A 17,184-nucleotide genomic window follows, 5' to 3' on the forward strand; every position below is an offset into this window, starting at 1 on the left:
TGTTTCTGTAAGCATAGTCCCCACTGCTTTATAATCCAGTGACTGCTCTATACATTAGCCTGAACATCCCCTGCTTGTCTGGATAGATCTTCCAGCTTTAAGATAAATTGCCCAACAGTTGCAGCCAGTCCACTGTTGTGCACAAGACCTTATCCAGCTGTTCACTTTAAAGATGAGCATAATGTGTAGTCATTCTAAATCAAATGTTTTCTAGAAGTACTGTAGTAAATAAATTCCTTCATTCAAATGCTAGTGAAATCCTATGTGCTTTTTTAACATCAATGAAGAAGTATGCCAGTCACCTATGCAGGTGCAGAAATGCATAAGATCATGTTCTTCTTTTTTAATTGGGGGAACTAGACTAATGTTTTTTTCATCACATGTACAATTGGTTAGAGTGTTCGAGGTACAATATTATTAGTCACACCAAGAGCATTTATTGTGTAACTTGTCACAAAATAGCTATACTATTTTGTCTTATATTTTGAATATATATAAAGTTAAACATAGGAAAACTATTGGTATAATGATATAAGCATTATTACCATGTAGGGTCTCACAGTAGATTACCTAGATAATAGCAGTCATGTTGTGACCTACTGAATAATTCCCATAATAATAATAATGCAGACATATTGCATACATATTGCATACCACGGGGACAACCTCTCCCCTATTACTCCAATCAGGGGAGAGGTTGTCCCCATGGTGCTTGCTGAGGCTCAAATCTGATGCAGAAGTGCTCCAGGAGGCCAAAGTAACCCAGCAGATAACCAGGAGAAGCAGATCACCAGAGAAGAAAGAAGAACAAGAATAAGGCAAGCAAGAAGCAGAGATGTGGAAAAGGAGGCAGACAAGCTAGGAAGACATTGCGAGATAACATGAGACTGTGGAAATCAAAGTTCAAACAAACATTCTGAGCTTTTAGCTTCATTTTTGTTTGTTTCGCTAAAGCTCATCCTCCTTTTTAAAATTTGTACAAATGCCCAAGTCTAATAAACACCCTGACTAGATGGTCAACAATTAGCAGAATGTAACAAACTGTTATCTTCTATTACAGTCTATGTTTCTATGACTCCTTATCATATTGCTAGTTGTTAAAAATGGAATGGCTCGCGGTTTGTCACCCAGCCGGGAACTACTACTGATGAAAGTCTATGTAGGAATGGACTTCATAGCACTGCCATCAAAAGTCATCTCAGTGTGGTGACTGTGCAGGGAATGTCACTCAAAATATCACATTCCTGACAACAACAGCAGCCTCCAAGGCTTTATTAGATTTTCGTCAATGCTAACCTACATTACTTTACACAACACTATGCTTTGTGTACAAAGATATTTTTTCCCATGGGAGCTCCTCTTAAATGTTTGTTTCCCTGGATATACTCTTCAGAATCTTCTACACAATGGAGGACATTGACTCCCTTGAGGTCCATTTATTGGTATTAACTTTTCAAAAATTTATAATTTATCAAAATAACATAATTCCATGAATGATTATCTTTCCTCTGAAAATATACTTACTATCCCATAATTAATAAGCAAATACATTGCATAATCCATTGCAAATTCTTTATTCTCTATTGCTAATGAGTATTCCTATAGATTTCATACTTGCGTAGGTATATTTCACCTGGAGAGATCTATGTTTTTAGTTTGACTAGCCAAGCCAAATGTAATATATTGTTTTGTGGTTAAAAAACATTTAGTTATTGTTAAACATCTACACCTCTGACCGTCTGATTTTAGATTATAATCTCTTGTTCTAACATTTTTCCATGTTTAAAATAATTGTCCCTCCTGTTAAATCTCTCTTCTTTCCTCCAAGGCATACGTTCGAGCCATTTTGTAAAATGGCTAATAAAAATAATAAAAAGTAGACTTGGGCGCCGGCCAACTCTTCGTGTTTGTCTTTGTTGGGAAAAAAATCTTCGTGTTCCACGAATATTCGCCCGTTCCTATGTTCGGTTCGGGAAAATATTTGTGTACATTCTTCGTGTTTGGTTTTTTTTTTCTTTGTTTTTTGCAGAAGGGGTTAATATGGGGTTAACGCGCTATGCACTACGCAGCAGCTTTGGAGCCAGGATTTTAAAGGTCCATACAAGCAACTCTATTGGTTGATGGCAGAGAGGGGCCCTGCCGGCGACAAATAGAGTCGCTCTTATGGACCTTAACTCCTGACAGCGAACCCGTTATCTATGCAGCATCGCAGGGGTTAATGGGAGAGGAAATCTGTAGGTTTGCCGTCAGGAGGTAAATGTCTGTAGGAGCAACTCTATTGGTTGATGGCAGACGAGCCTCCTGCTAGCGACCAATAGAGTCACTTGTACGGACCTTTAACTCTTGGAGCAGGGAGACTATGGTCTCCCCAGGGCAAGTTCTGCCATTAGGACCTGACAGCGAACCTACAAATTTCCGCTCCATAGGTCTGATGCCAGAGAAGGCCAATGGAGTCGCTTTCACGGCCCTTTAACTCCTGACGGTGAACCACGGATTTCCGCTCCCGTTAACAATTGTGATGCTGCATAGACAAGGTAGGTTAGATGGGGAAGGGACCAGGGAGATTAGTTAACGAAGACGAACATATATACATTCGTATACGTTTTGCCGCCGCCATGTTCATGTCTTAGGTATTCGGGCTGAACAACGAAAATTAACGTCATTTCGTGTTCGTTTTCATGTTTGCCTGAATACGAATGCAAAAGGCTAATAAAAGTATGGGTCCAAGAATTCTGTCTTTCAACCATTGCTTTATCCGGATAACACTGTATTACAACCAACAATAAAATGATTATACTTACAGTGCTATTTTTAGAAATACAAGTAACAAGATTTTTCCAAAATGTGATTATATGATTTTATTCTGAAATACCAAATTAGTGTTTTTCAGGCTTCTCTTCACCCAGAATGCATTTAAATACTATATTTATAGAATATTGTGCTATGAAATGCAAATATATTTTAAACATAATTGTAAAGTGATGCCTGTTATAAATAGACTCTTTCCAAAAGCAAAATCCAGTTTTGGGTTCCCCAGGCAACAAGAAGAAAACAGTAGCTTAATAGCAGAACTTTACTTTCTTACTGTGAAGCAATAATAAGCAATTAATCCACCTCTGGTCTGAGTAAACTTGTTTTACTTTAAACAACAAAGCCAACTTTATGATATGTATAGAAAAATAAATAACGAGTCTTACTTGCTGAGAGAAATGATGCTGATCAAAAGACTTGACTTGTTTTTCTTGAGTTAGCGTTTGGCGAGGCAATGTGTCCAATTCATGAAGTGATTCAATGGATACTCTTTGTGGCAGAACTTGAAAAAGTGATGTGACATACATTAAAATGGACTTCTTGTCAGGATGAGGAACTGCAATATCTGGGGAAAAAAAGATTCGACATAATTTACCAAAATCAGCTCACGACAATGCAGACAGGCTAACGAGCAGAAGTTAAGTACACTCCAGAGACTAATTAGAGCACCATAATCATCTGTAAACTTTTCTGTGGAAATGGCATATCAATGAATAAAATCTCAATCTAAAAATGATAATGGTTTCTCATCTAAGGACATTTCAATCTATTATACTCCTTATTGTACTGAGCTACGACGTAACTCAAGATTTATTACAGCCTGGAATTTTGTGAACAACACTGCATATCAACTTTTATGTGGCATTTGGCTATCCATATTTAATACGAAATGTCAAATAAATTTCAGTTACATGTGTGATTTAAATGGATTTTCTAACTGGTATATGTTGAAAATGAATAAAATTAATACCAATAATAGCAGTTTTGTTGATTATTTTAGTCTACTAGCACACAAGTAAAGCTTGAATTCCAGTTTTAAAATATAGTTAAAGAGGTCACCATTTTTACACAAATGTATGGCTCAAAAGGAGACTAATAAAATTACAAGATACATCCGTGGACTATTATAGGCTAAAAGTGTAAATACAATGTCGCATAAAGAGTTACTAGTCAAGTACACAAGGGAAATACCACAATGTTAAAAAGATCCCTAGGGAAGCTTATACCTTTTCTTTTTTTACCTCTTTGTACATAGACAGATACAACTTTACCTCCCAATTTATAAAGGTGATAAAGAAATATATTATTCTCATATAGCATGATTCGCATGTGTCTATCTTTACAGGGTAAGTGACTACGAAGATATTCCAGCTACAATGATCATTTACAACATTAACAACATTTACATTGTATTTCTGATCCATTGATGTTATTTTAAGGAAACAAGGAAACCTCTAAACTTTTAAAGAGTAGCATATGTATCCACTGATATATGTACACACATCTAAATTATTGAAACTATTAACTTTCTTTTTCTCTCACCACTACTGTGTTATACCTGTACAAATATTGCTAAACTTTACAGCACCAAGAGGTGAAAATGTGAGGAAGCGTATTCAGCGAGTGTATGCAAGTTGCGGAAATTGTGAATTTGCAGTAGCAAGTTAAAGAAGTTAGAATATACTCCAACTCCCATTTGCTCTTGTCAAATTTCACACAACACACATAAAATCAATTACAGGCGAGCTGAGTTGACATGAATTGAAAAAAACAAGCAGAATTCATTAGCCAGCACGTTCTAGCTAGAGAACATCGCCTCTGTAGAAATGCAAGGTGATATGCGAGTCATACAACTCACACACTCCTATTATTATTATCTTTTATTTATATTGCGCCAACAATTTACGCAGCGCTTACTCCTAAGGAACCCCTACTCACCATGGAGTAGGCAAAAATCACCATGCCTTTTTCCATACCCCCTGACCCGTGGAGTGGAGGGTAATAAATGAACTTGGGGTACTATATAGCTAAAATGTGAGTTTCATTATGTCAGCACTGGAGAGAATATACTTTGACCCCATACTTTTTTACATGGACAGTGGTACAGGGTTATTTCTGTTCTTATTAAGAGAAGATACTGCTCACAGAACCATTACAAACAAATAATTAAAAAAAAAATTCCTGTTGTAAAACCCCAAACTTTATTGGGTTCTAGGTCTGGTGATTTTTTGCATAGGCATACGTCTATCCCATGCATGTTTAACTCCCTTCACTTCATTAACCTCTACCACTGTGAAGCCACTTATAAACCACCCTCTTGTTCTAATATATGATTTCCATTGAAATATACATCGCTCTTGCACTTTGATTCACTTTATGTATTAAAATATTTCTATGACATATTCTATCTCTCCTTTCTCCTCCTGGCTATACATTTTAAGATAATTTAGTATTCCCTAGTGAGTATATCATTTTAGTAGTCCTGGTCCTGGTGTGTGTATAGGTGTCGGTGTGGCAGAGCCTGTCCTGGTGTGTGTGTGTTTGGGTGTCAGTGTGACAGAGCCTGTCCTGGTGTGTTTGTTTGGGTGTTGGTGTTGCAGAGCCTGTACTGGAGTGTGTGTTTGGGTATCGGTGTTGCAGAGCCTGTCCTGGTATGTGTGTTTGGCTGTCGGTGATGCAGAGCAAGTTGGCACATGCAAGCTATTTGGGGGACACTGACAAGCTGTTTGGGGACAAATATGTCACAGACAAGCTGTCAGGGGACACTGACAAGCTGTTTTGGTGAGAAACATGCTTTTTGAGGGCAGATATGGCACAGACAGGCTGTTTAGGGGCAAAGATGGCACATGCAAGCTGTTTGGTAACAAAGGTGGCAGAGGCATGCTGTTTGGGGCAAAGATGGCACAGACAAGTTGTTTCGGGGCAAAAAGCAGCCCTGTGGGACATGTTGCTTGGTGAATTCTGGGGGCTGTGGGGCACTGGGACCTGGTGGCTTCTAGTTATGCCCCTGCCACAATGGATCTTCATTTTAGAACTTAATTACAACTCTGACTGTGTCAATGTGTGAACCTAATTTGGGCAGTTTGGAAGAGACAGAGAAAATCTGTATCGTCAAACACTGATGTTTAACATAATTGAAACTCAATGACATTACAATATACTTTTTGTGAGCATCTTGTATGATGGTAATATAATTCATTATTATCTTCAGAACAGTAAATGAAAATATGTTTGCTTTTGTTCTGTCAATGTTAGACCATCCAAAGAAGATGGGCACTTCAACCCAGCCAATGGTATGTCAGTCAACTTTCATTGGTTTACCACTGTATTGTGTGTGATATTTTCCGTTTATATTAAAAATGTTGTACCTATTGTATTAGAACTGATGTTATGGGTCATTTGTCAAACAAATTCTTATTAACGTCAAATGATTTTTGAATGAGGCCTCTTATCAAGATTAATTGCTGCTTCAGGCTCAAACACTGTCTAAGTATAGAAATAGTGACACATTTAACAGTTCGGTAATACACTAATTTATAATCACTTTCAAAATTTGAACTAATGTTTAACACCTGCTTAATTTGGACATATTTTGCAAAATAAGAAAGCCACTTTTTGGAGCCCAATCACCGATGGTGTTCTCTTTTTTTACTCATCCTTCTACTCCACCCTTTCATGTTTCAATAAAACACGCCAACCTGAGCCTAGCTTAATCCTTTCCAAGATTATTTCAGGCATGCTCATTGTTTCTTGTGACATGGTTGTAAAGGAAAATAATGCTATACTTTATGTATGTCTAATGTATCTCAAATATAGAAGCAAGCGAAAGAGGTGCACTTCATTGTGGTTACCCAGTAATTCCCCTTAATTTTTCAACATTATGCTGGTTTCTTTTATAAAAGAGCTATAGCTTTTATAAAATATAATGTTTTCTGGAAGTTGCATATTAGTCATGTGTATGTGTTCTTGCATAGTTATCTTAGTCCAGTCTACAAGGTAAACACTCTGACTCTTTTATCATACCACCTTGTGGTGAGCCTTAATCATCCAGACATTCTGACTAATGGAGGAAGTATTGCCACAAAGAATCAGCTCAGTGTGGTGCTTGAGCAGGAAAGGTCCCAAAAATATATCACACAACTGACAGCAGTCTCCAGGAAGTTTATCGGAACAAAATGAAATAAAATCAGGCTTTCGTTATTGCTAAAAAAAAATTACTGTATATTTTATGCTCAAAGAACAATATTTATTTTTCCATGCCATTAACAGGATATTGATGTTAATGTTTAAAATGAGTATCTACAAAAACATTTACACTGATTGACAAAATTAAATCACAAGCTATGGGTAGTTTTAGTACATACACTTCAAAGACCACAGCACAGAGGTATTTTCTTTATATTCTGCATAACGTGCAAGTATTTGAATACTTTATTTTATACGTACATAAAGTTCAGGATTTTTGGTATAAACAGGAAAAAAAGTAAACTAATGTATTTGGGAAACCAAATGTTACATTTCTAATAGGAACAGTAAAAGTTTGAGAAGAGGTGTTTTTCTTAGTACTAATGAACAGGTGAAAAACCTACACATGTTTATTTTTCACAAAATCCCATTTATCTATGATAGTCATCTACCCTGTAATGCGCGGATACTTTATAACTGTAATTTTTGCCGTGGCAAGCTAGATACAGGTTATCAGGGGAGCTTGCTTCAATTAAGAGTTGTGAAAATGGCTCTTGGTTCTAATCACAAAGTGGACATGCTGAGGACAAATAAGCAGCTGGTGCATTGTAATATGTGAGCCGACTGATTTGATTTAGGAAAGTGTCTATGATCCATGCAGCATAGGCCATTACCAGCAAAACAGTAAATTGGAAATTTAGGTCTGGCTTTATAGAGAAGCTCTCTAAAATGAACAATTTCAATTAGGAGTGCAAAGTAGAAAAGGGAACTGTACTTAAAACATGCTGTGCCTTTTTTAATTTATTGTGTTATACAGCATATAGGAATAGCTTCACTGCGGCGTGATAGGCAATCTTTTCATTTCCTTTCTTACAGGTAACAGAAGAAGAGTGGGTATTAGGTAATCTTAACCATAATTGATTCACACATAACCACCCTCCTGCCAGCCATTTTCTATTAATGCAGGGTTATAGTTCAGGGCGTTTCATGGACCATTTATTTAGGTTTAGAAGTATTATTACATTGTATTTATGCCAGTGTGTATTAATCCTATTTAAAAAGATATAGTCCCCATTTGGCAAAGTGAGAGTGCTTTATGTGGAGAAGTTCATCTGTATGTACCTGCTTATGAATGAAGAATATATGCAGCCTGCTCAATACCTTCATCCAATAATGCAGGTATACCATTGCTTATGACTTTTATTAATTCACTCTCCTGATTGTATTTGTATGTCCCTTGAGCCCCTTTTACTTAGACTGTAAGCATTAAGGGACAGGGACTTTTTTTCCCAATATATATATATATATATATATATATATATATATATACTTATTGTACTAAATTTGCTATCTTTACTAAGAGGCAAAGGAGTAAGATCAGATGCACTGACGAAACAATCAAGATTTGTTCTGGCTCTGATATTAAAACTTTTAAGAATTCAGTATTTTCAGAAAATGAAAATGTAAGTTCATTAAAAACAGAGAGGTGAGTGTTGGTTAAGGAGGACCAGGAAAAAGCAGAAACTTTAAATGACTATTTTTCCTCAGTATATATTAAGGAGGAACCTATGGCAATGGATATACATAGGACCACTGAGAAAAATTTTCAGTCAAACTGTGAGTGGATGGCTCAGGACAAGGTGCTGCAGCAACTAAAGAAAATTAATGTTAACAAAGCTCCGGGCCCTGACGGTATTCACCCATGAGTACTTAAGGAGCCGAGTCAGGAAATAAGTGAACCTCTGTTTCTAATCTTTCGGGATTCTTTTCTTTCAGGAATTGTACCAGAGGATTGGAGGAAGGCAGATGTGGTTCCTATTTTCAAAAAGGGTTCAAACTCTGTGCCCGGAAATTATAGACCTGTGAGCTTAACTTCCGTGGATGGGAAAGTATTTGAAGGGCTGTTTAGGGATAATATTCAAGAATTCCTTGGGAAGAACAGTATTATTAGCAAAAATCAGCATGGTTTTATGAAACATAGGTCCTGTCAAACTAATTTAATTGCATTCTATGAAGAAGTAAGTAGAAGTATCGATCAGGGTGTTGCAGTGGATGTAATCTACTTGGATTTTGCCAAGGCGTTTGACACGGTTCCACACAATAGGTTAGTATTCAAACTGAAGGAAATTGGTCTAGATGCTAATTCTTGTGCTTGGGTAGAACATTGGCTTAGAGATAGAGAACAGAGAGTTGTTATAAATGGTAAATTTTCAAGCTGGTCAAAAGTGGTAAGTGGTGTCCCTCAGGGTTATGTTCTGGGACCAATTTTATTCAACATATTTATAAATGACCTGGCAGTAGGCGTTGAAAGTCATGTTTCTGTGTTTGCAGATGACACTAAACCAGGTAAAGTTATACAGGGCGAGCAGGATATTACTGTGCTGCAGAGGGATCTAGATAGACTGGGAGGCTTGCACACAAATGGCAGATGAAATTCAATGTACATAAATGTAAAGTTATGCACTTCGGGGTAGCGAATGTACAAGCAACCTACACCCTAAACGGTAGTGAATTAGGGGAAACGACAAATGAGAAGGATTTGGGAATTGTTATAGACAACAAACTAGGCAACAATGTGCAATGTCAGTCAGCAGTTGCTAAGGCCAGTAAGGTATTGTCGTGTATAAAAAGGGGCATCAAGTCGCTGGATAAAGATATAATTTTGCCTCTGTATAAATCAATGGTAAGGCCGCACCTTGAATATGCTGTGCAATTTTGGGTACCTATTCTAAAGAAGGATATCATAGCATTAGAAAGGGTGCAGAGGCGGGATACAAAATTAATAAAAGGAATGGAGCACTATAGTTATGAAGAAAGGTTAACTAATTTAAATCTGTTTAGTTTAGAAAAACGTCGCCTCAGAGGGGATATGATAACATTATATAAATATATTTGGGGCCAATACAAACCATTGTGTGGAAATCTGTTCATAAACAGGACTATGCATAGGACACGTGGTCATGCGTTCAGACTGGAAGAAAGGAGATTTAGACTAAAGCAGAGGAAAGGGTTTTTTACAGTAAGGACAATAAGGATGTGGAATTCTCTGCCTGCAGAGGTAGTTTTATCGGGGAGTCTGTACAGACGTTTAAACTGCAACTGGATGGATACCTGGAAAAACATCATATTCCGGGATATAATCTTTAATTATGGGTAAACAGCTTATTGATCCAAGGAGAAATCTGACTGCCATTTTGTGGTCAAGAAGGAATTTTTTTTCCCTGGTTAGTGCAAAATTGGAAAGAGCGAAACCGGGGTTTTTTTTGCCTTCTTTTGGATCAACAGCAAGAAATTAACAGATATAGGAAAGGCTGAACTTGATGGACGCATGTCTTTTTTTCAGCCTATGTAACTATGTAACTATGTAAGTATGATTTCCGAATTAAACCCTTATGATAATAGAGTAATATTTAGGCAAGTGTTGGAGAACTGAAGACTGCTGTATGTCATTGTCAGAACACTCAAATCGTTTAATGCTTGCTTGTATATACTAACCTTTTTTGAGTTGGACTTCCGCTATAAATCTCATACTCTAGCACAAAACTTATGTGGCTAAATCAGAGAAAGTGAACAAATAGTGTACAAACTGGGTACTATTATGCTCAACAGGACTATTCTCAAAATAGGGTTAGTCACCGACCGTCAGGTTCTAGATGGTTTAGTGTTTGTATGCACATGTGCATTTAAGTATTCATGATCTCCTCCTGCAGTCATTTTTTTGTGAGAATAAGGTAATTCTAAGGAAGGTCGAATTTGTCTTTTTCATTTTAAATTATAAATTGGAAAATTATTGCTAATATACAGAAGGCTTATTCCAATAAAGCCTCCTGCAAAAAATACTATTTATAAAGAAAAATGATTAAATTTGGTCACATATGTTGGTCTAAATCACAGGGAAAAAACTTCTAAAGGAGCAAAAATAAATAAATAGAAAATAACATAACATCCATCTTCCTTCAGGCAAGGACATCGTAGCTGAAAAAACTGAGTGACAGATGCAACATTTTAACGGTTGCCTTAACCATTAAACTGCATATGGGCGACATGCGTTCATGTGGTTTGCTGTTATACCAAGAGTACTGAGTTATGAAATATGCATACAAATCTCTTCTATGTTATAAAGACTAAATCTTGGCAACAATGTCCTACTTTCGTAACTAAGGTCAAAGTTAAATCTACAATATAACACATATTTTTCTAAGGCTCTGACATACTTTGAGAACAAAAGTATCTGTGCCCTGGTCAATATTCCATGTGTAAAAGTATCATAAGGCTAGATGGCAAGCTTGGATTGTCCATAATGGCTCATTTTGATTTTAATACATTTAAAAGCTACTGATTACAATCAATATATTTGCTTCAGATCCTTATTAAGCAAAGGGTTTAGGGATAAAAAAAAAATGTATTGAAATGGATGGTAAAAGGGGTTTCCCTACAATACGGAACATTTGAAAGCTTTTTAGGTCTTCACATTAGTAGAATGATTTGGTTGATGACAAGTATGTCATAACCTGAGCACTCAACGCAGGAGTAATTCTGCCCAGAACCCTAGAAACTGAACCAGGGAACTTAGATGATCCCAACAGTGAGGAGGCTCAGTTATAAACAGGTATGTACGGTTTCTGATGACAAAGTGTATACGGTAGCCAGAGGACTGGTACATGTAGCCGATAGTCAGAGGGTCTGGGACACATAGGGGGCAGTCTGATAAGCCAGGGGTCCAGTACACGGAATGGCAACAATAGCAAAATCACTAGGCAAATGTATAGCTAGACAGGCAAGGGCCAAATCCAAAAAAACAATACAGCAACTCTCTAAGTAGACCATACCAGTGTACCAGAATGATGCAGCTCCAGGTATTTAAACCCAACGCCAAGGTAAGACACAGGAGTGGCAGCAGAGGAAGAGGACAGCCAGGAGCAAGTGTTCCAGCTATGGGCGAGTACACGCTGCTCGGGAACTCCGCACCAGCTTTTAGCAGCCTGGCCGCTGGCCGCAGGACCCAGCAACATGACAGTGGATAAAATGTTGAAAGACTATAAACATTATACAAGTGGACAGCTTTTTAATATGCCAAGTATAGAACAACAGGATATGTGCACATGGTGGTGTCTAGAATGGGAGCCAAAGAGAAAATGCTCCATGTCTTAAAACATCAGATTGCTAAACGCAAGTCTCAAATGAAAAACCTCTTGAAATGTTTTTTTTTCAATATTACATTTCTGCTATTAATCATTACAATGACCTATTCTTGTCTCCAATTCTTAATTTACCATAATGGCTACTAAGACATATATCCTAGCTTATGTATATCAAGAAAAGTATTTTTAACTAAAAAGATTCCCAATGTATTTTCAGCCTTTCAGTTGTAGATAATTAAATCTTAATCCTTTTTTTCCCCTTGGATTTTCTAAGATTGTGTGCGACAAAAATGTAATTTTCTTGAAAATAATGGGACCCTAAAGGTTTTAATACACAAAAACAAACAACAAGGACTGTAAGCATTTTCATGCTGCAGCAGTTTAATTGGTTTAGCTGTGTTAGATTATTATAATCTTTGAACAGCTCAGAATTTCTGTCATATAAGTGGAGACCCTTTTCTTAGGAACAAATATGGGTGGTTTAAACAGCTCAAATCATATGCATGATCACTCGAATACCCCATGCATAAAACATTCAGTAGACTATTTATTTCTTCTTGCAATGCATATTTGTAGTTGCATAGGTTGAGAGGTTCTATAATTTCAAAATCCAGCCACCAAAAATGTTTTAAAACATTATACAAATCACATTTACTATGTTGATACCAATACCAAAATAACCTAGAAAAAAAGAGTTGTGCTAAACTACAATAGATGTGGAAGTGTATGGGAGTAAGCAGAACTCACATCTAGTGAACAGATTTGAGTATGTTCCCACATGTGCATGTATCTGATATTCGAAACATTTATTTCATTAGTGTTAGAATGGTTGATTAGTATAATAATGGAAAAATCTAAATTGTAGGTAGGTTTTTTGAGTAATACGTTGTAAACAAAAAAAGGATAGCTTTTTTATTAGTACACATTATTGAGGTATTAGCATTATCACATACGGATAGTGGGCTTTATAAATCTATCACAAATAAGTGAATAAGAATATAACTTCCTTAAACTGCAATAGAAAAAAATTAAGATATGGAGATACATTTTTTTGAGTTAATAAATCCGGCCCACAGTATGTGCTTTTTCATCTCTCATTTGCATTGCAGTCAACAGCAGTATTACTATTCAATTATTAATCATAGATTTATCTCTGGCAGTTGAATCCATCCTAATCCCTAACCCAGCACTATTAAATTAAAAGGCTGAGTACCAGATGTGGGCCATAGACTTGTGCAATGGACAAAAAAATGATGAAGAAAGAAGACACAGGGAGAAGAGGATGAAGAAACAAGGCAAGGTGTAAGAAGAAGCAGAGCTGTGTGAAGGTAGACAGGGACACTGAAGTAGTCGGTGGAGAAGGTAGGCAGACATTGAGACAACATGAAAGAGTATTAGAGAAAGAGAGCATGAGAAAGTGTAAGAGAGCATGAGAGTGAATGAGAGTGTGAGAGAATTAAATTATGAAATGCAAATGAAAAGCTTTCTTTTTTCAGAGCTTTCTGCTTCGTCTTTCAATTGTTTTGTTGGGGTTCCTCCTCATTTTTGGACATTCATACGAACTGAGGAATTTGGCAAATTTCATTTAAATTCATACAAATCTGAAAGCACAAGTCTAGTGAGTGACAACTGTCTCCACACAGTTTGGCTTGCATGAAAAAATAGTTTATTTATCATATTTTATTATTTCTTTAAGAAGACCTAGCTCATTAGTACATGTATTTAAAAAATATATGTAGGCAAAGTTACATATTTAGAATATTATGGTATGTATGTAGAAGACAGAACAATGATTTTCCAAATATTTTATTATAATAAGTAACCAATGTGAAGCAGAACCACTATATGCGAACAACTAATATTATAGCCACTGCCTTTCTACAGAAAATACTGCAAACAATGTGTTTATTTTTCCATCTAGCATCTCCCTCTCTCTTCAAATGTGCTCTGCTGGCATATTAGATATAGATCCCTTCTTTTGAAAACTGCTGAATCAAACTATGGTTGATTATCAGTACTGCTAATTATGTGCTGTTCACTTAACTAATGAAACCTATATGCTTACTTAATGTATATTAAGTAATATTTATAGTTTAATAATAAACAGTTGCATTAATATTCAATCAGAATAAACTCTGAAAGAAAAACAAAAATCACCCTTGTGGTTTGGTCTCTAACTGCTGAGTTTTCGCTATTGAGCTAGGTACATAAATCAGACTTGATGTCAGATGGACCCCAGGCAAACTCTGCTATTATAATTTGGAAGTTTGTGTTCTGCTAATTCCTTTCTTTTTCTTGCAAAGCAGTCCGTCCAGAGAGTTCTCAAATTCTTGTGGATTAAATTCATACTGAGTTAGTGTATTCCATGCCATAGGGAAACCCACAGAACGAGGTCACAATAAAGAAATAAAGGGTAATGTACCTCTGGTCTTTATTATTCAAAGTATATAAATCAGTCTCCTAAGCCTACTATGTGAAAGATTTTCATATTTTTAGACTATAGCAACATTATTAGCAATTGCTGCCACCCAATTCTCCAGACTTCCTAATGGCTTCCTTGAGCATAAATATCTTTTAACCTTTTCAGTGATTATCACATATCCGGTACTTGGTCAGCAAAAAAAAAAAAATGCCAGCATGGTCCCTTAGAGTCATTTGTACACTTTATTTGTAGAGCAGTGGAGGTTGCCAAGTACGTCCAAACCAGCAACCATATCTCCTTGCATGTTTAGTCGTACATAAGAGATGTTAAAGACGAAAGTCTTATGTTTACAGTCATATAGAATAGAATCCTACTCATTGATCAGAGACCATTTGGTACAATCAGCAGCTTCTCTAACAAAAAACAAAAAGTCAAATCAGATTGCAGCCTTCAGGCAGTAATTTGCCCATGGAGCTATTATCGTAATAAGGTCATATTAAATAATGATGTACTTGTTAATCACCATGTTAATTTCATTAAATATTTCATCTAATATTTCATGAATATATTAGCCTACCAGAACGTATGAGAAACAACAAAAGGCACCATCTTCTTTACTTTTATAAAGAGATTTTCTTAAGAAAAGTCTTACTTCATTGTAAGTAAATGCTTATTTATATAGAAAGACATTCCCAAAGATTCAGCTCCTTGGTAAGCAATATAGCCATGTAAAATTAGATAGGACTTGACAAAATTGGGTTTCTTTGACATAGTGGCGGGCTAAGGAATAGATGGCCATATAGTGTGACAAAGTCCCCAATATTTATGTCTCAGGTGCCTTTAAATAGTAATAGCTGGGTGTGCACCAGTTTCTTGCTTTGCTGTAGGTAGATATTGGTCCGATTTTATATGCTTTATAGCGTGTTGTTCTCTTTCTGTATTCTTTATACAGATAGATATATCAGAACATACAGGCAAGCATTAAAACAAATTAACGTGGACCATTTCAGTGTTGGAGCATTTGTCGATTATACAATTATGTCTGAAAATCCACATATATTGTTCTAAGGTGTTGTGCCCCTAGAATAAAGACTTAAAAGACTATGCAGTGTAATAGATCTATAATGAAAATGAACGCTGTAGCAATAAGTGGATTTATATCCATAAGGTTGTGCAATATTCTACGAGACTCAAGTTTTATAAATTATGAGATGCATCTCAGATTGCATCTCAAGTATGACTGCCGTATGTTTACAACACGGGAGTTGTCAGTCATGGTTGAAGTGTAGGATCAACAGAAAGTCTAGCATCATTCTTGTTTCCCTTGTGTCAAGCCTTTTGAGATTCTGCTTACTTTTCACAGATCACTGATTCTAGTTATAGAGAAGCTTCGGGCATTTTTTTGTTTAGACAAGTTTACTACAACTAGAAGGCAAGTGTGCAGTAAATCACATTAACAATGTAACCTTTAGCAATGTAACATGGGGAATTACTTTATATATAATTATGAGCCTCCAACCTTTTATACAGAACTATTTTTTACTCATGAAGCATTTATACTCTTGCTACAAAATAGGTTTCTTTTTAATATAGGAAAAATATTTATATACAAGTAATTTTTATCTTGATACATATTATCATTTAAGGATGGCTCATAAAAAGTACAACTTTAGTTAGTTTAATATTACTGGATACCCCCTAAATTGGGATGTGTGGCAAGAGGCAGGAAGGGCTGAAAATGGAAGTGGACGGTTCCAGCATTAATAGTACACAGGGCTAGGGTGTGCCACATTCACCTTACAAGAAGAGCCACATCACAGCACTTGGCTTCAGAGCATCAGGAGGTGGCCACATGGGAGTTGTAGTGAAGGTCTGTGTTTTTGAAGAACACTGATTTTTACAGTTACCTGGACCAGTCGGGAGATCAGGGCATCTCACCAACTGGTCCATGATTTTTCACTTCCCACAAAAGCAGGAAAATGCCAGAAAAACCATACTGTCCAGGAAAAAACAGGACTGTTAGATGTATGCTACTGCAGAGCTAACTAATAGCCGTTCACCAGCTGCCAGAGAGGTGGATCCAGGTCCCCTGCAGCGCTGCTGGGGACCTGGATCTTAGTCTTATAGTCTGATCTCTATTTGAGGTTGCATTTGCTCTGAAAAAACCTCGTCTTATATTCGAACAAATAAGGTACATAGTATGTGTAGTTTATACACTAAATCAAAGGTCTGCAGCAGAGTTGGAAGATGAGTTGTGGTCCATTATAAATGGACAACCCTAACAAACTTTTCCAACAACAGTTGAGCTTGCCTTCCATAATGTATTCTTCATACAGTCAAGTTATTTAGACCTAGATAATTTCAGGGAGTTGAAACCACAATTCCCCTGCAAACTCACCTGCCAGCTCCTGTGCTTAATAAAAAAAAAGCCTTGCTATGAAGTGCTGCCCCCAGTGGATTTTTCATGTATGAAGGGCTGAGTTGCCTTGCAAAATATATTCAAACGATGTTGAAATGTTCAAGTGAATGCACCAGATATACTTTACTTATAATGAAGTCATTTGCACATCTCCTTTCTTTACAATGGTAATATCTTGTCAGTTATTAATAAAGTACTCTAAACCC

General features: G+C 36.5%; 1 protein-coding gene across 1 annotated transcript in view; it reads right to left on the reverse strand.

The window, feature by feature from the left end:
- Positions 1 to 17,184, reverse strand: part of LOC149289279 (dystrophin-like) — an 874,963-nt gene that overhangs the window by 636,054 nt on the left and 221,725 nt on the right. Inside the window, 1 exon segment of the mRNA XM_089490922.1 lies at positions 3,198 to 3,376. Within this exon segment, the coding sequence (XP_089347048.1) occupies positions 3,198 to 3,376 (179 nt within the window).

The sequence above is a fragment of the Sceloporus occidentalis genome, unplaced genomic scaffold (genome assembly GCF_023333645.1).
Source record: "Sceloporus occidentalis isolate IW3139 unplaced genomic scaffold, rSceOcc1.0.p SCAF_47, whole genome shotgun sequence".
In the NCBI taxonomy this organism is placed as follows: domain Eukaryota; kingdom Metazoa; phylum Chordata; class Lepidosauria; order Squamata; family Phrynosomatidae; genus Sceloporus; species Sceloporus occidentalis.